Source organism: Ambystoma mexicanum, chromosome 3q (assembly GCF_040938575.1).
Source record: "Ambystoma mexicanum isolate Mex_15411 chromosome 3q, UKY_AmexF1_1, whole genome shotgun sequence".
In the NCBI taxonomy this organism is placed as follows: Eukaryota; Metazoa; Chordata; class Amphibia; order Caudata; family Ambystomatidae; genus Ambystoma; species Ambystoma mexicanum.
Window position 1 is genome coordinate 572,404,352 of NC_090926.1, and position 24,659 is coordinate 572,429,010.

The following is a 24,659-nucleotide window of genomic DNA, read 5'->3' on the forward strand; positions in this document are numbered from 1 at the left end:
GGCTGAGCGGCTCCCTGGACGTGCTTGTAGTGAAGCATAGGATGCGCTCTGTCTAATGGTGCAAGCAGCTGTTCCCTGTGCCGCTCCCCTCCAAGTGAACAGACACACAGGCCCTGCTCCATAAGGTGAGCACCCACTGAAATATTAATGCCACGTTGCGCTGTGTTGCCTGCAATGCAAGTACTCTCCCATACAGATAAAATGTCAACTCATACGCACAATCACTATATTTAACCCATTATTTAGTACGTTAAGTGCTCTACGCTAAAGATATCTACTTATCTTGCTGAAGAGCAGGAAAAGAAGAGGTGGAGCAAACGGCAGGAAGTGGCTAGAGGCCGAGGACAAGAAGTGTAATGGAGTGCAAAATGGGAAATGTAGTTTGGAAAAAATAAATACAAAAAAAAAAATTTGAAACGTGATGTCATTTTCAGTTTATTTGTTGAAACTGCTGAAGAGTATCTTAAAATACGTTGAAGCGTAATGCTCGCCTCTGGTCTTGACATAGAATTGCCTTAATACAGAAGTAATGTAAAAGTACGGCTGCGTGAACAATAAAGGCAAACGCATATGAAAGGTTATAAGTTTAAGAAGTCAGCAGGGTGGTTAAATATTCAGTCCAGAATAGTTCTTAGACCATTAGGAAGGGTTAAGCAACCCCATTCTGATTAGTTTAATGCCTATGGGCATATACTGTTAAACGTAAAATGATAATATTGATCCAATGGGACCAATAGCATAAACGTCACACAGAAATGCCCTGTGCTCCTTATCAGATGCATAAAACTAATAGCTGTTTGAGGAGCACATAACGTGACAGGTGTTAAAATGCATTATTCAAAAAGTTGCAATTTTCAACAGGGACGGATTGCGCTTTTAACTGGGCGGCACATTACATACTTGAGACTGGACTTCTCTCTGATCTTTGCAAGAATTACTCTGTGTAGTTATAACAATTGAGCTGGAAACATTAGGTCATCTGATAATGTTCCTGTGTAAACCTCGATGGCGCAATGTTGCACATCCTGGGCAGTTCATTCGAGTTGTAGATGAATGTCTCAACTGTATGATGATGCAGTAAGGAGGTGAGCAAGTGGTGGATTTCATACAGATCAACAGCTCCAGTTAGGTGAGTAATTCAAGAGTTTGAGAGAAATTAAAGTGCTTAATGTTAATGATCTGATAGGGAAGGAAAGGAGAGCTAAGAAGGAAGTGAAGGCTCATCTTGAACAGAGTGTTAAAGATGCCAAAGTTCTATGTCTAGTGCTACCTACACGAGAGACGAGGACGTTCCTGGAGACCAAAACATTTGAATAAGTTACTCTTGGTGGTAGTGGAATATGCACTGTTTTGGCTGAGCGTGAATTACTTTGAACATGGGCAGAAGAGTGGGGAACAGCTTGCACACAGGCTGAAATATATGGACCGTGACAGTGTCATTGCTGCAATTAGACTGAAAGATGTCAAAATCATTAGTATGCAAGAGCGGATAAGCAACGAGTTCAGAAGAACAAATTACTTACCCCTGGTAATGTTCTTTCGACAGGATGATCCCCCAACAAATTCTTTATCTTTGATATACTCCGATATCCTGCTTGCAGCTCAAAAACTTTTCTCAGCGGAGGGTGCGGTGTGTCGTCGTCGATCTTGTGTCCCTCGAGAGCCTCCGTCCTCCTCGAGTAGGACGTTGGCGATGGTATATATGGCACGCACCGTGCCCACTGCCTCAGTTTGTGGTTTTCTTCTCACCAGCACAGCAGTCTCGAAGATGAGAATACTTGAGCGTTAACGGAGAGGAAGGTGTAAACCACAGAAACTCCTCCTTGACAGAGGGGAAGGATGGGAGGGCGATGAGGAATACGTGGGAGGAACATCCAGTCGAAAGAACATTACCAGCGTTAAGTATTTTGAACTTTGAATGGATTGTGTCTTCCCACGTATTTCTCATCTTAAATATTCTCCCATAGCAGTGTGTTGCATGAGGTCGGAAAGAAGAGTTGTTATGTTTATTTAATTTTGGTTCATGCTGTGTAACACAGCCTTTCCAAAACTGGATTCCCGGCCCGAAAGGGAATCTAAACAGTAATATTTTGCAAATGTATGCACAGAAGACCAGGTGGCAGCATTGCAGATGTCTTGTAGCTGTACCCCTCTAAGTGGCTACACATCTGGTCGAGCGGGCCCTTAGGCCTTCAGGAACCTCCAGGTTGTTATATATACGGATATACAAAGTATGATCCACGAGACAGCGTTTGCTTAGTGACCACTTGTCCCATTCTGTGGCCTGCATAGCCAACAAATAGTAGGTTGTCTACTCGTATCTTAGAAACCCTGTTGATGTAAAAGCTCGAGGCTCTTATAGGGTCAAGTCTGTGTAATATCTCCTCTTTAGATAGATGAGGAGGAGGGTAGAAGGCCGGTAAGACAATCTTTTGTGTCAGATGAAACTATTTTTGGCAAGATGGACGAACCCTCAAAACTACCTTGTCCTTATGAAAGACAGTGAATGATGGTTTTGAACGCAAGGCCTGAAGCTTGCTCACTCTGCGAGCTGAAGTAATGGCTGTTAAGAATACAGTTTTTAAAGACAACATCCTAAGTGGACAAGAAGGTAATGGTTCAAATGGAGAACCCATCAGGAAGCTTAAAACTAGGTTGAGATCCCAGACCGGAACAATAAAAGGAACTAGTGGAAACATGTTGGTCAATCCTTTCAGAAATTGGATTACTATATGAACCTTGAAGTAGGAACCTTGTTCCGGAGAGCACTTGAAAATGGACAGTGCAGCCAAATAGACCTTGGCTGTAGGAACCTGTAGGCCCTGATGGGTTTAATGTAGTAGAAAAGAAGACGGTGTGTCACAAGTAAATGGATCAGCTACTTAATCTCTACACCAGCTGCAAAATGTGTTTCAATGGCAGCGGTATAAAGATATTGTTGCTGGCCTTCTGGCCGAAAGCAACACCTCCATGACATCTTCCGAAAGGTCCCAATCTTTGTACCTCAACCTCTCAGAAACCATGGGTGGAGATTGAGGGTCCTCATCTCTGGATGAAGAATGCGACCCCCCCTCTTGCAAGAGAAGGTCCTCTCTTTGCAGAAGACTAATTTGAGGGCAGATGGACATTTCCAGAAGTTCCAGTTACCACACCCAAGTGGCCCAGACTGGGGCAATCAAGAACATGGATTTCCGAAATGTCCTTTGCCTCCTGAGAACATAAGGAATGACAGGGATTGGTGGAAACACATACAGAAGTGAAAATTCCCAGTCCACTACGAATGCGTCCCCTAGAGCTGCTCTCGGGGGAAATTCCCTGGAGCAGAACTGTTCACAGTTCCGGTTGACACTTGTCGAAAACAGAGCCACTTGTGGGGTTCCCCAAAGGGTGAAGATCTCTTGAAGGACTTCCTGAGCTAACTTTCACTTGTGGGAGACTGTGCTCTGCCTGCTCAAAGCGTCCGCCGCCGCGTTTCTTTCTCAGGCCAGTTGTACTGCCGACAGAGAGATTCCTTCTTGCAGTGCTCAACCCCAGAGCTGCATTGCCTCTCTGCACACAGGCGGTAACTCCACACCTCCCTCTCTTGTTGAGGCAATGCATGGCCACTGTGTAGTCCGTCATTATCAGGAGATTCTTTCCTCATACAGAGGTCAGGAAGTCCATCAGCGCTAGTCTGATTTCCCTCAGCTCCAAAAGGTTGATATGGAGGTTGGTGTGACCTCCCTGTAATCACTGTAATCTCCAGCCATGGTTCCCCAAAGGTTTTCCCCTTCAACACATTCTCCTTGATGGACCACCACAGGAGATCCTGTGCAACTCTGTTCAGGATCCCTACCAGATCCATCATCCTGCCGGAGAACCGACCACTGAGTCCTGAGGGACCACTAAGAGAGCTCATTCTCAGACCGGCCTCTGGCACCAGAAAAATGCATGATGCCATGAGACCGAGCAACCTAATAAAATCGAAGGTCGACAGATTTGAGGCACTATGAAATTAGTTTACCATCTGCACTATCTGGGTAGCCCTCACCTCAGGTGGCAAAGATTTTCCTGAGAAAGAGTCCAGAACTGCTCCAATGAATTGTTCTGTCCTGTCCTGCCACCACAGCCATCAGCTTGGTGAAAATCCTTCGACCATAGGTCAGCCTGAATGGCAGAACTCGAAACGGATAGTGAGAACAAATCTCAGGTATTTCCTGTGCTTTAGATGAATTGGCACATGAAAATAAGCATCCTGAAGATCCAATGACCCCATCCAATCCTGGAGCTGAAGGGCCTGGAGGATCTGCGAGAGAGTGACCATCTTGAACGTGTCCTTCCTGAGGAACTTGTTCAAGCATCTCAAGTCCAAGATGGGTCAAAACCCTCCGTCCTTTTTCAAGATCAGAAAATAAGGCGAGTACCAGCATTGATGTATTTCCGCTACAGGCACCTGTTAGATTGCACCCTTCTCCAACAGTGTCTGAACTTCCTGTAGAAGGAGCAAATCTGGTACTTTCAAGGACTGGCCTCCTGGGGGACAGTCTGGTGGTCTCTTTAGAAAAGGAAGGCAGTAACCATGGGTGACTGTTTGTAGTGCCCAAGCATCTGTTGTAATACTTCGCCATTCTTTCAGATGCTGGCATAACCTGCCTCCTACAACTGTCAAATGATTCAAGTTTTCAAAGTGGATTCATGGCACCGGTTGGTGCAGAAGGCAAGGCAGTCGATACTGCTGCAGCTCCTCTGCCTGGGGCATCCTTGACTACCTCGAGCTTGTCTTCTCTGTTCCCTCTAATTAAATTGACCTCTTCGCCTGCAAATTGAGGAATAGTAACAAAAAGAACGATTCTGGAGCTGTTCGACCCTGTTCGACCTTGTTGTTGCTGCCTAGTGGCCTGACTCCAAGATTTTGCCGCTGCTTTAGATGACTGCAACTTTTCAAGACTTTGATCTGCTTTAGATCAAAACAAGCAAGACCCTTTAAACAGCATATCCAATCATCTGGATTGCATGTCAGAAGCAAACCCTGATATCCAAAGCCAGGCAAATCATCTAAGCACTGTACCAGAAGCCATGGAATGGCTAATACAATCTGCAGTGTCTACCCCTGACTGCAATGATTGGCACATAGCATCTTTACCGTCCTGAATAATGCTCATAAAACCATCCTTTCTTCACCCTCTGGCATGTGTTCAGATGCCATGGCTATCATCTCCCACAAAGTGTAGGTGAACTTCGCTACAGCACAAGCTGCATTTGTTGCTTTCAGTGCCATCCTCCCTGCAGAGAAAACTTTCTATCCCATGGCATCAAGCCTTTTATCCTCCCTGTCCGGAGAGACTGTGGGATAGGCTGCTCCCTTAGATGCAGCAGTAGCTGCTTGCACAATAAGGCTTTGTAGACTCAGATGTTTCGAAAGAAACTCTGGATCCACTGATGAGGGTCTGTATTTTTAGTGAAATCCTTATGAACTGCAGGGATGGTATCTGAATATTTCCAGTTCTCCAGAACTCTATTCTTCACTGCTGTATGGAAGCGAAGGACTGGGTCCTTATGAGGTCCCCTGTCCAAAATATCTGTAAGGTCATCCTGTTCATATTAAACAGATGATCTTCCCCATTCAAGGTATTCAATAACCTTTGCCATTACTGATCTATAAGATGCATCAGCATGCCCTGAACCTTCGGGAGTGCCAAAAGCAACCTCTGTAGAGGTGTCTAGAATGCTGTCATTCTGCAGGGTGTCCACAAGGTCTCTTATTTTGGATTCCTGGGATATCAGCTCCTCTGAAACACCAGCAGCTCCTCTGAAACACCAGGAGTGCCGTTTACCGTATCACAACTATAAATAGGGCTTTCTTGCTCCACCACTTCCTCATAAATAGAGGCCATGGATTTAAGTCTCTTTTTCCCCTGAGGTTTAAAAACCTTCGACAGGCTTTCAAAAGTCCTCCAGGGCTTCGAACCTGACTGACTTTTTCGGCGACAATAGACCCGACTTCGACACCTTCGACGCTGATAAATTGGTCGGAGAAGTAGGAACCCTTCGAGGCGTTAAGGACATGAGAGGTGCACAAGATGCCTTCGAAGCTTTCGACCTACTGTCCAGGTTCTTGGGCGCACAGTCAGTGGTTTTCACAGACGAAACCCTGATGGATTTTCACGCGATGGGGTCGGGAGTCTCTAACGACTTCAACGAAGGGGTTGGCTTTGCCGCCTTCTCCAAGACCTTTTACATCTACCATCAGAACTTTTACAGTTCCAATTGACTAGCACCCTGTTAGGAAATCTTGCCCGCTTTCCTTCCGTGAAGAATCTGCAGAGGACGATCTTGAGCGATGACTCTTTTTCTTTGAACTTCTCGAAGGTTACGAAGAGGACCACCGAGATCTTGAACGCTTCAAACTTTTACTGTGCCTCTTGGCCCGGTGCAGAGCTCTCCCTCTTGGACTCTTATTTTCAGACGAAACTTAAGTGGGGATCACCAAACACTAATTCGGGGATAGTATGCCCAAAGCAAGTTTCCCCTTCCTCTCCTTCAACATTTCTTGAAGCCTGTTATAGATATGTTTGTAACAAACTCGTAACTACACAGTAAATAACACACTGAGGCAAAGAACCGTTTTTGGCAGCTGTGCGGAATAACGGAACTGAGGCAGCAGGCGCGGAGCATGCCATATATACCAGCGTCAATGTCATACTCGAGGAGGACGGAAGCTCTCGAGGGACATGCGGTCGACAATGACGACCGACGACGCACGGCGCCATCTGCTGAGAAAAGTTTCTGAACTGCAAACGGGATATCGGAGTATATCAAAGATGAGGAATACGTGGGAGGACACAATCCATTCGAAATTTCCATTCAGAGAAGAAGGTTGGGATAAGTGTGTTGGCAGATGTCACTGGTAATGTCAAGCTGCAGTGCCTTCGGAAAGACGGTCACTTTGCTGGATGAGGAGATAATCAGAGAGAAGTTAAAGGCAGCAATTGCAATGCTACATTTCGGAAAGGAAAGTTGTCAGGTCCAGAGGCAGATGCACAGCAGACTTTTATAAAATCTTGCAACCGACAGCATTAGATCTGCTTGTCTAGCTCACTTTTCCCAAATGGCAACTTTGCCAAATTCAATTGTGCAGCATCTTTTTCCAATGTTTTTTAGCACAAACAAGTATATGGTAAATCAGTGTATGGTATATAATGGGGGCGTGCGGGTCAACCACTATTTGTGCTAAAAAAAAATACAAAAAAAGAGAAATCAGCAAAATCATCCAAAAATCATTTGGCAAAGTTGCCATTCGGGAAACAAATGCAACAATAATTCATAGAACCGATCTGATGCACGCAGTGCTGAAAAAGCAAGTTCGAAAAGGATACTGCCAGACAGCCTCAGACACAACCCTGTCTACTACTCAAGGAAAACAAAGGATCCACATTTTTCAGAAGCTAGATGGGAGTTAACCTTATGAAAGAATGATTACAAGGTGCTTGTGAATATACTGGCAAGGAGACTTGAAAGAGTACTGGTCAAACTGTTTGGGCCAGACCAATGTGGATTTGTGAGAAACAAAAAGGTCTCTGATAACATGAGAAAGCTACTCTGTATGATACAAAAAGGCCAGGCCTCTCAAGATTTGATGTAGCAAAGGCCTAGTCATTCAGCAAATTGGAATTGTTGGAAAATGCATGGATATGGCAGGGTTTCTCTACACTTCTCAAGCAGCTTCCAGGAAGACAAATGCTCTCCTGTCTAAGTCATTTGGATTAGCGAGAGAGAAGAGGCAGGGCTGTCCCTTCTTGTCTCTCTTGTTCACACTAGCGAAGGATTCCTTAACAGTCACAATAGGGGAAACAGACTATCAAGGTTGTGCACTACAAACAGGGCAGTGCAGAAACTATGGTTCTATATGGATGACATGCTGCTGGTGATGTGAAATCTAACCTCACTCAAATGTAACCTGCAGGGCACAGTCAAGGAATTTTGGATTATATGTGGGTATCACATCAACTGGTCAAAGTCGGAGGATCTACCAATCACCAAGATTTGCCACAGACAACTGCTTGACGGACTCTGCTTCAAATGTTGTCAGAGGAAGATCAAATACTTGGACACAGTTGACTGAAGACGGGTAGTATAGCTCAGTGGCAACACACTCATCTTGGAAGCAAGACGACAGAGCAACCCAGGTTCGAATCCCAGGCCTGCGTTTAGAAACCTCTCCGGTATTAAGCGCATTATTAAAAAAACTATTATAATTATTATAATCTTTGAAATATGGAGACTAAACACGAGAGGACTGATTGAGCAGGTGAAGGATTTGCTAGGAAGGTGGACAACCATGTTTTTAACACGGGCATGGTCAGCTCAGTTGAAATGCTATTGGCCTTGAACATAAATACACTTACACTACTGGTGCCTGGCCGAAAATTAAAGGATTTGAACAAGCACACGAGAGTTCATATGGTATAAAAAACCAACAGGGATTTCTCTACGCAAGATAAAGCGCACAGTGATGTGCAGAGGAATTTGCATACCTGACTTTGAGAAGAACAAGTTATTTACCAAATGGTAATGGTCTGGATGTTCCTCCAACGTATTCCTCATCCTAGATGCATTTATCCAGCTTTAGCTGCTTCGGAAATGTTTTCTCGGCAGAGGGCGCCGTGCATCGATGTTGTCGAGTCGAAGTCCCTCAAAGGCCTCTGTCGAGGGTGACGTCATCCAGTATACAAGTAGCACGCGTGGCGCCCGTTGGCCTGAGTTCTGTTTTTCCCTTCTTGCTCTGCTGTATAGATAGTGTAGGTAGCCAGGTCTCAGCCTTGCGAGAGTTGAAGTGGTAACAACACCGGAAAATCTACAGAGGGGTAGGATGGGAGGGCGATGAGGAATACGTTGAAGGAACATCCAGTTGAAAGAACGTTACCAGTTGGTAAGTAACTTGTTCTTCGAATGGATTGTGTCCTCCAACGTATTCCTCATCTTAGATAGACTCCCAAAGCAGTGTAAACTTCTTTGGAGGAGGGAGTAGATTTTTATTATATAGCTGCATACAGCACAGCTTTACCAAAAGCAAGCTCTTTAGAGTGGGAAGCATTGTTATAGGAACATTCTTCCGAAGAGCGCTTGAAGATGGAAAGCGCTGCAAGATATAATTTAATGGTCCCAACATTGAGACCTCTTTGTGCCGATGATAAGAGGAAGGATAATACTTCTGGAATAGGACACAGAAAAGGATCAACATTCTTTTCCCTGCGCCAGTTGCAAAACGTCTTCCAACGGCAACGGTACAAAGATTTTGTTGCTGGCCTTCTCGCCGAAAGCAACACCTCCATGACGTCATCCGGAAGGTCCCAATCCTTGTATCTCAGCCTCTCAGATACCAAGCATGAAGGTTGAGAGTCCTGACCTCTGAATGGAGAACCTGGCCCTCCTTTTGTGAGAGAAGGTCATCTCTCTGAGGAAGACGTAATGGAGGGCAGATGGACATATCTAGAAGGTCCGGGTACCACATTCTCCTGGCCCAATCCGAGGCAATTAGGATCATGTGGTTTTTGAATCGTCTTAACCTCCTGATGACTTGAGGAATGATGGGGATCGGAGGGAATGCGTATAGCAGTGGGAAGTTCCACTCCACCACAAGCGCGTCCCCTAGGACTCCTCTCGGGGGAAATTCCCTTGTGCAATACCTTTCGCACTTCCCATTGATTTTGGTCGCAAACAGGTCTACTTGAGGGGTTCCACAAAGGGTGAAGATCTCCTGAAGGACTTCCTAAGCCAGTTCCCACTCGTGTGACACAGTACTCTGCCTGCTCAGAGCGTCCGCCGTCATATTATTCTCCCCGGCTAGATGAACTGCTGATAAGGAGATTCCTTCCTGAATTGCCCAATACAAGAGCCGCATTGCCTCTCTGCACAGGGGTAGTGACCCTGCACCTCCTCTTTTGTTTAGGTAATGCATGGCCACTGTGTTGCCCATCATTATCAGGACATTTTTTCCCCTTGACAAATGGCAGAAAAGCCTTCAGCGCTAGCCTGATTGCTCTCAGCTCTAAAAGGTTTATGTGTAGTTTGGACTCCAATGGAGACAAACGACCGCTGATTGTCAGATCATTGGCATGACCTCCCCACCCCATGAATGAGGCGTCCGTCACTACTGTAATCTCCGGCCACGGTTACCAAAAATGTTCTCCTTTTAGGATGTTCTCTGTGCAAGTCCACCACAGAAGATCCTACCGAACCTTGTTCTGAATCTGAAGGAGATCCGTCATTTGTCCTGAGAATTGGGACCATTGAGTATTTAGAGCCCATTGAAGGGATCTCTTCCTGAGGCGTGCTTCTGGCACTAGGAAAATGCAGGCTGCAATGAGGTCAAGCAACCTCAAGAAGTCGTAGGCCTGGAGATTTTGTGCATTTTGGAATTTGGAAACCATCTGAAGAATGTCTTGAGCCCTCGACTTGGGAGGCAAGCTCTTTCCCAAGGATGTGTCTAATACAGCCCCTATGAACTAGATCTGTTGGGAAGGTGTCATTTGTGACTTCTTGAAATTGAGGGAGAAGCCCAGTCTGTAGAGGAAGTGGCAGGTGACTTTCAGATGATTCAGGGCTTGCTCGGCAGAACAAGCCCTGATCAACCAATCGTCCGGGTAGGGGTAGACGTGAATCACCCCTCTCCTGAGGGGCGCTGCCACCACTGCCATCAACTTGGTGAAGACCCTTGGGGCAGAGGTCAACCCGAATGGTAGGACTCGAAACTAATAACGCGAGTCGCCAACCGCAAACCTCAGGTATTTTCTGTGCTTGAGATGGATTGGCACATGAAAATAAGCATCCTGAAGGTCCAAGAACACCAACCAATCCAGAGGTTGAAGGGCCTGAAGGATCTGAGAAAGAGTAACCATCTTGAACTTGTCCTTCCTGAGGAGCTTGTTCAAGCCTCTTAAGTCCAAGATGGATCTCAGTCCTCCGTGCTTTTTGGGGATCAAAAAATATGGGGAGTACCATCCTTCCTCTCCGCTACAGGTACTGGTTCTATAGCACCTTTCTCTAGCAGGGTTAAAACTTCCTGCTGTAGGAGCGGGTCTGGAAGCTTCAAAAAGTGTCTCCCCGGTGGATTGCTTTGAGGTTGCGTCTGGTGCAAAACCCAACTTTCGCAACCACACAAGTCTGCGTATCACTGTGCTAGTGGCCATAGACCTGCTCACGCTATCTGCAGTGTCCAATCCAGATTGAAGGGATTCCTGCATGGCCTCCTTTCAATCTCTAACAATGGTTAGGAATCCTTCCCTTTCTTCCCCTTCTGGTATGTGTTCCGCCGCCATCGCAATGCACTCCCACAGAGTGTACGAAAATGTTGCCTAGGCACATGTGGAGTTGGTCGATTTTAATGCCATACTCCCAGCTGAAAATACCTTGCATGCCCAACCATCCACACGCTTGTTGTCCCTATCCAGAGGGATGGAAGGGTATGCCACCTTATTTGAAGCTGTGGCTGCCTGGACCACCAGACTCTCAGGAGTAGGGTGTTTGGACAGATAGCCGGGGTCGCTATGGAAGGGTGGTATTTTGAAGTGAGGGACTACTTTACAGGAGGAATTGAGTCTGGGGCTCCCAATTTTTGGCCACCCTATTTTGTAAGGCTACATGGAAGGGTAAAATCGGATCTTCGGTGGGGCCATGATTCAATATGTCAGGTCAGGTCATCCTGGATGAACTGAGTTGGTGGTCTAGACCATCCTAAATAATCCACAACCTTTGTCATCAGTTATCTGTATGAGGGACTGGCATGTTCCCTTGGTTCTGGTCTGCCAAATTCTGTCTCAGGTGATGTGTCAACTCCAATTGCGTTATGCAAGGTTTCCACTAAATCCCTCATTCTGCTTTCCTCAGAAATTAGACATTCTGGGACATTAGGGGTGCCATACTCTAGGCCAAAAGGAACATCCTCCTCCTCAGACCTTTCTTGTTCTTCAAATATTAAAGTCAAGGATTTAAAATATTACTTCCTTGGTAGAGGTTTATACATTTTTTCTGGAGGAGCTGTTACAGTGGAGGCTGAAGGTTTTGTAGTCTTTGCAGCTTTTTCTTTTGCTGCTATTTTGTCAGTTTCTGGCTGAACTGCAGCCTTTGAAACTTTTGGCACTGAGGGCTTCGGGGTCGACGTCGACAAAGGCGTCTATGGCATCGACGAAATAGCAGTCGTTGACATAGCTGGCTTCAAGGGCTTTGAGACGCTCTTCGAAGGCTCGTCCTTCGAGGTGCATCGGGTTCCGGACGGCATTGATGACCTCGAGCGGTCGACTCGACTCAAGCGATCTTTATCACTCGGGGTCCTGGAAGGTTCCCGATCTTTCCTCCTTGGATCACCCGGGTGTCGGAATGGTAACGCTCTCAGCCGGGTTTCCGAGGAAGGCGCGGACCAAGGCTTAGCCTTTTCAAAAACCTCCATCATTTTAACTCTAAATGCTTCCCATTCTTCAGAGGAAGAATGTTTTGTGGGGCATTTCATTTTCTTGGAGGATTCGTCAAAAGACAAGGTGGAAGGGGACCGGTGGCGTCTCTTTTTAGACTTTTTCGTCATAGACGAAGAATGGTGGGAACCACTTCGGGACCTAGACCTATGTTTTTCGCCTTTCGCGTCGAGGAGATTTCTCCTCATGGGATCTCGACTTGACGCTTGAGGCCTTTCGGTCGGTTTTCAACCTACCTGTAGCTTTCCCTTCCTCTCTCGCAAGGCCTTGCCCGTCATTGCCTGACACTTCGTACAAGCCTCCATGTCGTGGTTTTCGCCAGGGCACCACAGACATTTTTGGTGCAGATCCATGATCGACATTTTGGAACCACAGGTTTTAAATTTTTTGAACCCTGAATGCGGGGTAGTCGGGGTCGACGACGCAGACATCTCGAATATCTTCTTTCACAATAACTGTGCTTCACAGAACTATCGAGGCGCGCCGAGTCTCCGAAGCAACACGTACTGCGGAAAAACGGAACTGAGGCCAATGGGCGCCGCGCATGCTCCTTATATACCCAATGACGTCACCCTCGTCGGAGGCCTTTGAGGGACTTCGACTCGACGACATCGACTCACGGCGCCCTCTGGCGAGAAAAAATTTCCGAAGCAGCTAAAGCTGGACAAATACATCTAAGATGAGGAATAAGTTGGAGGACACAATCCATTCGAAATATAGCATTCAACGCACATCACCTCTGCAGCGGGATTACAGGTGATTCAGCAGTACAAAATGACTAGGTTCAATAGCGCTGCTCAGGACTGTCCAAAACAGTTAAAAAATAAGTGGACAAAACTGGTGCTGCTGAAGAAAGTGCAGATTGTAGGGATGTCGTCCATATCTTTTTGCAGAGTCCTCCGTATGGATAAACCCCTCAATATTAACTGATGGAAAGACATTGCTTTGTATGAACTGGTACCCAAGCGTATTAAACATCTGAGTGACGTTTGCGTTTGAAATAGGGGGCTGCCCTTTGATGAGCTGTGGAGGGGGCATGGGTGGCAGCTCATACAGTGTTGACAGACATCTGCAGAAAAATATGGAAAGGGTAAACTTGAAAGACCCAGATAGCAGCAGCTTGACAACAGCCATGTGGGCTACTGTGGCAATGCTTTCGGACCAACCGCATGGAGCTTCACTGATCTACACCTTGCTAACAAAAGAACAGGCAGATGTGAGAATTATTGGGGCCTGGTAAGAAGAACAGTGCAGAGATGGCATCCTTGGATTGGTGTGTCGGGGTGTCAGATTAAGATCATGCACCATTCATCCTAGACCCCAGACTTAATGTTTAGAAAGGGTTTATCAGACACACAGGCATGGTGAAGGTTGGGACACATCACCAAAACTAGTTAACATGTTCTGGAGATGTGGGAAGGTGAAGCATTTCTAGGAAAACACCCAATCCCACATCAACTGAGCCTCCATACTCGGATCACCGGTATTTGTGAGGCCTTTGTGTAAGGGGGAGATGAAGACCTGGAGGGCATTACCATTAATCCTAAAATGTGCTTTCGGTGAATGGATATGTTGGGCTATAGGACCATTTTGCAAAAATGGAAATCACCAATGGGCCTGGCATTTGAAGATTGGCAAGAGGTTGTGAGGAAAACAGTGTATGTATGGCACACTACACAACGACAAATAGAAGAGAATATGTGTAGGACAATCTGGTCAGCTAATTCTGACTGTCGGGATTCTGCAAGAGTTTAATTGTTTGTGTTTATGTTTGCAGGGTGTTCAATGTTGTGTACTGGCATCCTTCATACATTAGCGGTGGCAAACACCTTGATTCATCAAGTTTTTGTTATACATAGTAAAAAGGAAGTGGAAAAATAAACATCTCGACAGCATTGATATGTTAAAACAGAATTCCTCAAGATATTGCGCACTTTAATGTATTTTAGTCTTATTAACAGAGCTCTCATGCCTTTCAAGGCCTGGGAAGTCATATTAGATAGAACACCGAGGTGTTGGGTCAAATGAAACAGAGGCACACGTGCACAAGATTATTATTTGAGGGACGTGAGAAAAGGAGCAAGTAAGTGAATATGATTATCCATTTAAGGTCACCAACTTCTTTTATACCCTGATCACAAAGTTGTGGCAACACTACCAAGGTAGGAATTGGACTGATGCAAAGCACAAGGGAAAAGGATAACATTTGCACTGCAGCACAGTGATTAAATAATCTTTTATAACATGTTTAATAGCAGAGACCAGTCTCTAAGCGTGGGACCAGGATTCAAACCTGTGTTGCTCTGCGTTGCCTTGCTTCCAAGACAAACGCGTTGCCCTCGAGATATCCTTCCATCAGCACATATGCAACTAAACATACATTTACAGCTGGCATTTAAGGGGAAAAATGGAGGTGGAGCCTGTAAACTAAAAATATAAGTAGACGATTTGGTGCTCGAGTCTCACTCCTGCAGGCCTACAGGAGCGATTGACTCTCGTTGTTTGAGACAGAACACGAGTTAGGTATGAATCTGACTAAAACTAAGACCATGTCATTAGTGGACCCTAAGTGTAGGAGCAGGAATCAGTACAGATGGACTCTCCAAGGAGTATCTCTAGAAGAAGTGACAGGATATAAATATCTAGTGGTCACGTGTGACACAAAGCTAAATTGGACACTGCATACTAGGTTGCTGGAGAGAGAACTGCGTCAACAGCTGGGGCGGTTAAGAAGTTTGCACAATCATATGCAGGTTAAACTCTTAAGGCACTGCATGCCATCCACTGTATATGTGTATGACTGTGTTACCTGGGGAGGGAAACAGGAGAAGTTCATCAAGAGGTTAGAGGGACTTTGGATTCGATCATTGTTCCATCAACGGCGCTGAACGCCAATTGAGTTTTCGAGCAGTGAATTTAATATAGAGTAAGCCACCCTGAACAACTACTATACTCAACTGACATCTGTATGCAAGGATAAGTGGATTACAGCACTAGTTCTGGAAACTAGAAAGTTAAAGGAAGAGAGACAACAGGGCATGTACCAAGATGTGGGAAACAGGTGATTGTTGAGAAGCAAGGACAGCGTGTATAGTGAGTAGAACCTGCCTTCCCTAAATTCAAAAGCAGGATGAAAACATTTGCTAACATATACGATAGTGAACAGAAATGGATTAACCTGGCAGCGAAAAGTAGCAGTGCTGACTAGATTAATGCCCAACAGATTGGTCTTCACACAGGATGATATGCAGTGGCGTTCCCAAACTCAAAATTATGTGAGGAATACATAAGTCTCAAATTCAACACCGTTGACACTCGGGATAGAATTGCGGCGACAACGGGAATACCTAAAAGGCTTCGTACATGCAAGTTCTGCCAGAACTATATTGAAAAGGCTAAACATCTGCGGTGTTGCTGCACAGTTTTTAACCTAGATCGAGGGCAGGCCCAGTGGTCAATGGGCAGTTGCTGTGATAACACTGGTATAAAATGGTGGCAGCATGTATTGGAAGGGAATGACATTCCCTTGGTTTACCACATGACTGCACTGTGGATGAAAATCAAGAGTGCTAATGGTTACCGTGATTGGGGCTACGAGTAGATAGACCTGGCTGATAGGGGGTGGGCGATGGAAGTAGGAGGTGTTAAATTTGAAATTGTGTGAAATGTTATTTTAGGAGGGAAAGCAAAGGTAGACATTTTTATAAAAGCCTATTTTGTAGTCTGTATTATAATAAAAAATAAAAATTATAATACTCACTTTGCTGCTCACGACCAGTACCCTTGTCCTTGGCTGAAACATGTACAATTCCATTGGCATCAATGTCAAAAGTGACCTCAATCTGAGGTACACCACGTGGGGCGGGTGGAATTCCTACCTGAGAATCAGAAACATGCATTATGTTACAAATAATGCTGTAACATATTAACAAGTTCTACCAACAAAGCATTCACCTCATAGATCCACTATTTTGCTTGCTTTTACACATTTCAATCTTATACATTGTACTATTAGTGAAAATGCATTTATCCATGACAGTTATTAGAATTATACATCAAAATAAGCTTGCCCAAGTTCTTAAATTTAAAATAGAAAATTTCCAAATAGAAAAGAATAAACAAAGCTGTTCGAATAAGGTTTTTTATTCCATAACTGTAGCTGTTCTTTTCGTATGTTATTATGACGTGTACTGCATACTGCTGCTATTTGCATGGCTCCAGGTGGATCTGGAAGAAAGTGTTTGGTTAGCTGGGACGAGAGGGAGAGGCAATATTGCAGTGCATTGTCTTGAGATTGCAGTTTGAAGTATCTAGAGCTCTGCATGCATGTAGGCTTTCTAGGTATGAAGTGTAGAAAGCATCGAGTTCTGTGGGGCGGACTTGTGCTTATATTGCCAGCGTGTGTTGGCCAGGGGCTGAGTAGGTTAGCTATATTTAGATATTAATTTGTGAAGTTCGTAGCCTGGGCACTTTGTTTTATACAGCACTGTGTGCAAATGGCTAGTTTGCATTTGTTTGCGGCGAGTAAGGTGGAGAGACAAACTGTGGGTTAATCAAAAGGTGAGGAGTGTTCCTGCGGTTTCCGTAGTGCTGTTAAAATGATTGGTCTTGCTATCGGTTGCATTATTGTGAGAGGTTATTTGGCTTTAAAGGTTGATGCGTGATCATCTACTGTAATGAGGATTAGATTTTTAGGATGTAGGGACGGCATTCTCCTAGGGTTTTGGCGGTGCATTGATGTGGTATCTTCCACTTGTTATAGTTCTCGAGTGCTGTGCGTTTTGTTGTAGACATACTGTCGGGAGCTGGGATGAAATTCCCTTGGGTTGTGCCTGTGCGTGAAAGTTAAACTATTGAAATGTTTTGCTTCCACTGCCTGGTGGGTGTAGTTTAAACATTCTCTCCGTTAAGGATTGAAAAGGCAGGTTTTTAGACTGTTCCTGACTTTCAGATGGTCCAGTAGGGTGCAAAATGTTGGGTAGCGTGTTCCAGTCTTAAACTGCAATAGTGAAAAATGAAGATCCTCAATGATTGTCTCTGCAAAATCTTCTGGTTTCTAATAGTATGTCATTTCTCAATCGTAGGTCTCTGGTTGGTTGGTCGAGAGACATTTTCTTTTGGAGGAATTCTGCTTCTTGGCCTTAAAGTGCTCTGTGTTTTGAATTGGTTGAAGTTTAGGTCTAGGTTTTAGGCAGACACCTGTGCAGTTCACTCTGGGACCACTGCAAAAGATTTAAGTCTACAGGTGTTTGGCAGTAAACCCACTTGGTAGCAGTCTGTACCACACAGATTCACTTGGTAGCTGTGGCTGAGCAGTCAGACTTCCCTCAAGAACAGTTAGGCAGTATACAGAGTATTCACAATAGGTCAAAAGAATACAGTAGAACAAGTAAACACTGACCAGAGCTTGGCGTAAAAGAGATATAATTCTTTATTTAAAACCACATCTAGAAAAACACACAGGCACTAATGTTAAGCAGTTAAAAACACGGTCACTAAAAGATATACACTCCCTTAGAAGAATATTAGACAAGTCTTAAGTAAAGCCCCACTTATTTTCAGACAGCGGTGAGCGCTTAACGCAGATGGCACTCTAATAATTCGTTTTAAAAGGGAGAGAAAAGCAGAGTATAATTTGAAACAGATCCCAACACTTTCACAAGAACACAACAAGAGAGGAGGGCAAAGTAAAACTGTGAAGTTAGAGTTCAGAAGGCCGGATCCACTTTAAGAGGATCAGAACAAAATGTGTCCAAGGTCACACGGTTGAAGTCTTGCAAAGGTTCAGAAAGAGTTGGACCAAAAGAAAGGGACCAGTTAGAGGGTCAAGGCGGCCAGCCCAGTCCAGAAGGTTAAGGGATTATTATTACCTTGTAGCAATCTTTAGAAAGGGAGGCCTGGCAGACACGGTACCTTAAAGTGGTGAGAATGCTCCAGCGGGGGCAGTTGTTCCTGGCAGCGGATGCGAGTCGGTGCTTCGTCCGGGGGAAGAGAGGATCTCGTCGGGGAGGAAGACAGGAGTCCGTTGCACTGCCAGGGAAGAAACCAGCCGCAGAGTTCTCAGGTAAAAGGAGCCGTCCTTTTATTCTCGGTCCAGTGGTAAGTGGCTATCCGGTTGCCGGGGTGCTTGGCACGGGCAATTCGACCACAAGACGTCCTGGGATGCGAGGAAAAGAAGGTAAACTGGTTGTGCCCACCAGTCAGGGGAAGAAGCCTCTCCAGCCGGGAGATCTTCTCTGTCGTCGGGAAGTGGTGAGTCGGTTCCGCAGGGCTCCACCGGTGGTGTCGTCATGGCAGGTCGGCTCAGCTTCTCCCTCGTCGGATTCTCAGGTCCTGTGGCGACTTCTGAAGTTCCAGTCCCCAAAGCCCTGCTTTTATGCAGCACACCCCCATTCACTCAGCCTAGCTGTCAATCAAACATGCTAAGTGGTGAGCCGGCCGGCTCACCACTTGGGCCAATCACACAAGAGTGCGACTTGAGTTACCAAGGTAACTCAGTCCAGGGTGCCTAAACCCCCTCCCACACTCCCTGTGGTAACCAGACTGAGTGGCACCACTTTTGGAGGTTTCTGTGGAGAAGCCCACCAAAAAGTGGAACAAAGGGCTCGACTTGGGTTGGAGTCACAGAAGAGAACACAAACACCATTTTAGAATCGAGTCCTGGCAAAAAATACCAACCGGCGAATTAATATTAAATAAATAAACCGGCGGTATGTTCGAGGCTATGAGAATTAAATAATTAAAGTTGGTAGCCTCGAACAATGGGAAAATCCCATGGGGATATATTCGCGGTCGAATATAAAAAGTAGTATCCACTGCCACCAGCCAAAACTCAATCAGGGGGGACGGAGACGTGCCCCCTCGACTAACAGACCCCGGGGCAATCGAATTGCCCCGACCAGTGCGTCCACAATATGATGGTTTGTATTGGTTTCTGTTCATAATTTGGGACTAGTAAAGCCAATGGTGACTTTACATGCCCTGGGAGACAGTAGTCAGTCCCACGGTATGGAGTCTATGGTGGGGTGTCACTAGGACACCCCTGTGTCACTGCACGGAGGGTGCTGTGTAACACACATAGTAAAAACACATGAGAACCTATGGAGTAAAGGACCCCATAGCCCATAAAACACATTAGCAGTCAAAGGAACACCATAAATCATGTCCAAGAGTGGGAGAAAAAGAGTCTCACTCTTGGCAGGAGAAAAAAACAAACTCCAGAAATCCAGCAAAGCTGCTGGGGGACTCACTAGGTTAGGAAATTCAGCCTAAAGAGAGAATTCTTCCTAACACTAGGTAAATGCCATGTGTGTAATCTATTCTTGAAACAATCATGGACTTGACGGCCTGAGATCTGTATACGAAGGAGAGGTTGGGGATATTTTGTAAGATAGTGCAGAATATGAAGAAGCACTTTTTGACACTGCATTAATATGTCTAGGTTATTGATCACTTTAGATGATTTGGGGCAGTTAGCCATTATCAGTGGCCATTGTAGAGGTGTGTCAGGTGTGGAGTGTGGCGAGTATCATTATTTCCATTTTGTCTCGGTTGAGTTTTAATTATTTGCCTGTCAACAATTTTCATTCACTTATTCGCATGAGGCAGTTGCTGAGGGTAGTTCTGGTGTTTCTGTCTGATTGTATATGATTTATAGGTCATCTGCATAATTGTAACAGGTGAGCCAAAAGATTTTATGATCTACATAGAAAAGGTCATATTGATGTTGAAGAGTAGCGGAAATGGCCTTAATCACTGGGGAACTACACAGGTAATGGGTTGAGGATTCTAATTCAAAAAGCAGATTTACAAATGACAAAGTTCAGCCTATTCACAACTTGTAGTGAACTGTGAGTGTTTTTAAAGATTTTTATGTTGAAGTTAATTTGTTAGATTAGCTGCTGCACTTAGGTTCCAGATTCTGTGGCTGATCAGAATGTTGAGAACACTGTAAAGAAAGAAAGGATGGAACCCTTCCTTGCGCGCTCTGTTTATTTTGATAAATGTATACTTTGTTCAAAATAGTGATCCGAGTAGCCTTTCTTAATTTAAAGTTAGACAAGACACCTTTTGTAGGTTTGCAGTGTCTTTACTTCCAAACCGTTATTTTGAATTGATTTCTTATCAGTAAACCCTGTACACGTGTTTCACTCTCATTGTCTTGTTGACCGATGCTCAGGAGCGATAGTCCCACATTAGACTTCAGTTTATACACAGCAAAAAAAATAAAAAATAATAAATACTCGTTTTTTAAGAGTTGGTTTTTTTCTTTCTCTTGTCTAACATTTGCCACATATTTTTGAAAAAGTCACATTTGTTTTTACTTGTTAGGTAAGTAAATTAATAAAATCACCCTGTTTGAACCAAGGACTTACACATGAAAATGAATTTTGTACTTACATTGATGTTATAGCTTTTGTTATAGCTTGGAGATTCGTAGATATGTCTTATTTTTTGGTTTGTTTCCTCTCTTGAGTACTTAATGGTTAATAATAGGTGTCTGCTTCCGGTTTGTTTGTGCCTAAGGGAAGGCAAGTTTTTCTGTCAGAATTGTTTATAATTATACTTATATATTCTCTGTTTAGATTTCCTGATTACAGAACAGATACATTGCTTCTAGCTTTTTGTTTTCTGCTAATGCTTAACTTACTGTGAACCTCCCATGTTTTTCTAAGCGCTTGTTAAGTCTGGCGTGATAACCAGCATTCACTCTGCTTGTCCGAGGTTATTTCACTCTATGGACGGGCTCACGGTCACGTGTATATCTTTGTCACGTGGTTGTGAGGCCGCCATCTTGAGTTGGGGTGATTGCATAAATTGCAATATGTTAGTTCTGACTTTGCCATTAAAATATTCTTCAGGTTCCCTAGGTTTTCTATTCACTAGAGAAATGCCGGATTATAAGCCTACATATTATCTGTTTCTTCATTTGTGTTTTTACTCATTTGAGGCGGGCTCGCGATCACATGTACATTCTAGTCACGCAAAAGAGGGGCTGCCATCTCGGAGTAGGATTATTTCTTGTTTTCAAATGTGTTGCTGCTCTGATAGTTGGTAACTTTCTTGTTTTTAGAGTGTGAAATTGTATCTTAAATCGGTAGAAACATGGTATTAACCAATATGGCTTGCCCCACTTTTAATATTAGATTTCTCATTTTTTAACTTTATTCGCAAATGTACTATTTTATGGTCACGTGACCACGTGTTTACACGATCTGAAACAAATATTTATATGAAAATTGAGTTCCCATAATTTCCTCGTTTGTTCCCCCCTTTTTTTTATAGTAATCTTTTTTCAAGGTCAATTGCTAATAGTCTTACTAGCATTTGGAAACCAGAGAAGTACCATGTGACTTACGGTCCTAGGTTTAAAAGGGATAATCAAAACATTTTTGTTTTTTTCCTGACACTTTACAATTGAGTTTGCACTCCAAAATATCCTCTTAATGTCTCATACTTTGATAAGGAATGGTAATAACTGTTTTATCAGCTTTGCTCAGGAAATTCTTAGGTCCTTTATAAAAAGGTTTATCATCTCTGCTTCTATGTTAAGTCTGCTATAGCACGAGTCCAGGGTACAGATCCAGTAGGCTTCTCTCGCTCGTAATATTTCCTCAATACTTCCTCCTCTGGGAGGATTATTTTTTCTATTCCATAGTATCTTATATTGCTTTTAGTTGCTCCTTTGTGTTCAGTTAGGTGATGGCATCATAAAGGGTATCTTAGATCTTCTTTGGTTATAGCCCTTAAATGTTCTTGAATTCTTGTCTTTCATTTTCTAATGGTACTGCCAAAAGTATATTTTTTTGCAGATGCATTCGATGGCATATACCACACATTTAGTGTTGAAATTGATAACATGTTGGATTTGGTGTAGCTTGCCATTAGGTAGAAGGATTTTGGTTTTACCATTTGCACTGTAGGGGCATCTTATGCATTTGCCACACTTGTAATTGCCTCTGAGACGATCAGAGTCCCATAGTTGGGATAATCCTCTTGTCCGATGTTTTGTAGAGAAGTGAGAATGGCTTAATATGTCTTGGAGGCTTTTGGATTTTCGAAAAGTGATGTTTACTTGATCATTCAGATAGTCTGATATATCTGCATCCATTTTTAGGATGTGCCAGTTTTGATTTAGAATGTATTTGATTTGTTTGGTATTGGATGAATACGTTGTAATGAATCTAATATTGTTGAATGGCCCAGTTGTGGTTTTTTGTTGGTAAGAAGTTACTCTCTTGATCTTTTTACTGTTTTCATATATGTGTTGTGTAAATGTCCACCTTTGTCTCCTCGATCTTGGAATTTTTCTATTGACACTTGTACATTTCTTTCATATTCATCTGATTCTGTACAGTTTTGTTTAATTCTGAGAATTGCTCCGTAAGGGATATTTCTAATGATATGCTCTGGATGATTGCTGTCAGCATGTAAGATTGTGTTTCCAGCTGTTGGTTTGACAGAGTTTTGTATAGATTTGATCATTTTTTACATAACGTTCGAGGTACAAAAAGTGTATTGATTTTGTACTTTGGTTTATGGTGAAATTTCTTAAAAAGCAGGTGATTACTGTTCTGTCAGTTAGGAACAACACAATGCACTGCAGCAGAGTTGTGTCATTGAGTCTGGTTTCTTAAGGCCTATTTATTAGTGTACTGCGGTTACCAGTGTGGCAGGCTGCTGAGATGTAGAGAAGTGCAGGTGCAGAGTTGGGGATGTCTGCTGAAATTCTGAGATTGCGCCAAACGAAAACTAGTGTTGATTAGGTGACTCGCATAGCTCTAAATCCAACTTGTGAGAAGTCTAGCAAGGTTTTAGATGGTACATGCGCCAGAATTTGCACATACATGCAGCACTCTAGAGATTTCACTGAGTATGGTATGTTTGAGATAGGACCAAAGTTGAAAGGAAACTTCTGGGCCTCCGGCAGTGTTTTTTCTTTTTTTTAATAGGTTTGACATAGGCAGTCTTGAAGGTTTTATTACAATTCCTATTTCAAGATAGCAGTTCATTAATAAGTAGAAAGCTGGTGTTTTTCTTTTAATCATTTATTTTTAGATGTTATAGGGGCATGGGTCAATTGGAGAGCCATCATTGTTGCAAAGTTTCCCATTTTTTTTAAAAGTCTGGTTCGGATGTTGGTTTATTATTATTTTTTAAACTTTCTTTATTAATATTCAATCAACACACGACCTAACTGTCCCCCAGTCCCCTCCCCCCCCCCCAACAGAACTCGTCTCGCAGTAACACACACTCTGGTCCCCAGTGCACATCATAAATACAAGAAAAGTCAATGTATCCAGACAAAACAGTAATCCCCTGTTTACTCAGTTCCGGTAGTCCATGGGCCGTAGCCAACCATCTCCTCTGGTTCATGAGGGTCCATCCTGCCTCACTCCCGAGCGAGGAGACTCAGCATCAATGTCTGCCATATATCGCCGGAACGGAGGCCAATAGTCAAACAGGCGGGCTTGTGATTGGCATGACCGTGGCATACTTGGATTCCCTCAGCTCACACATTTTCATGCAATCTAGCCAGGAATTAAAAGTCGGAGGGCTTCTCTTTCCCCATTTCCTAGCCACCAGATGCCTGGCCACTCCCACTGCCATACCCAGTAACTTCCTCTCTGTGCAGGACCCCCTTCAATTAGGGCCAATAGCCATACCTCAGGTGCAAATTCCCATTGTGTGGGTAGCATTACTCTCCCTGCCTCTTCCTCCAGAACCCTCTAATATGCGGGCATCCCCAAGCCACGGATGTTGGATTAAAACTGTTCATCAATCGGTTTGGAGGCTTAATGTCATTGCTTAGGTTTGATTGTGGCTTTCACTTCTGTTGCTCATTGCAGCATTGATGACATGCTGTATGTTTAGTACTTTGCTTCTGAAATCGTTGGCGATATCACATCACAGTATTTGAGTAGGTAAAAGTACTTTGCTGCAGGAAGCAGGAAATATCATCTCATTCATGATTTGGTAACGTTCTTTCTCTGGATGAGGTGCATTATTGATTAGTTCAGAGTAGAACTGTTTCTTTGCCTTAAGGAATCCTGCTTGTTCATGGTGGATCTGTTATGGTATGCAGCATTAGCTTGATGGCTGTCCTGCTGCTTCCATGTATTTTCAAGTATTCCATTTCTTTTTTTCAGGTGTGTTGTGAACATTCTTAATATAATCTTTTTTCTGGGAGGGTAAGGTGCTTTAGTTTGGTGC

At 44.0% G+C, this 24,659-nt stretch overlaps 1 protein-coding gene across 2 annotated transcripts in view; it reads right to left on the reverse strand.

Moving 5' to 3' along the window:
- LOC138582748 (stress-70 protein, mitochondrial) overlaps positions 1 to 24,659 on the reverse strand; it is a 1,916,616-nt gene that overhangs the window by 335,768 nt on the left and 1,556,189 nt on the right. For both annotated transcript variants that reach the window (XM_069654348.1, XM_069654347.1), the window contains one exon: positions 16,207 to 16,324. In XM_069654348.1, coding sequence (XP_069510449.1) covers positions 16,207 to 16,324 — 118 coding nt within the window. The remainder of the gene's footprint in view (positions 1 to 16,206; positions 16,325 to 24,659) is intronic.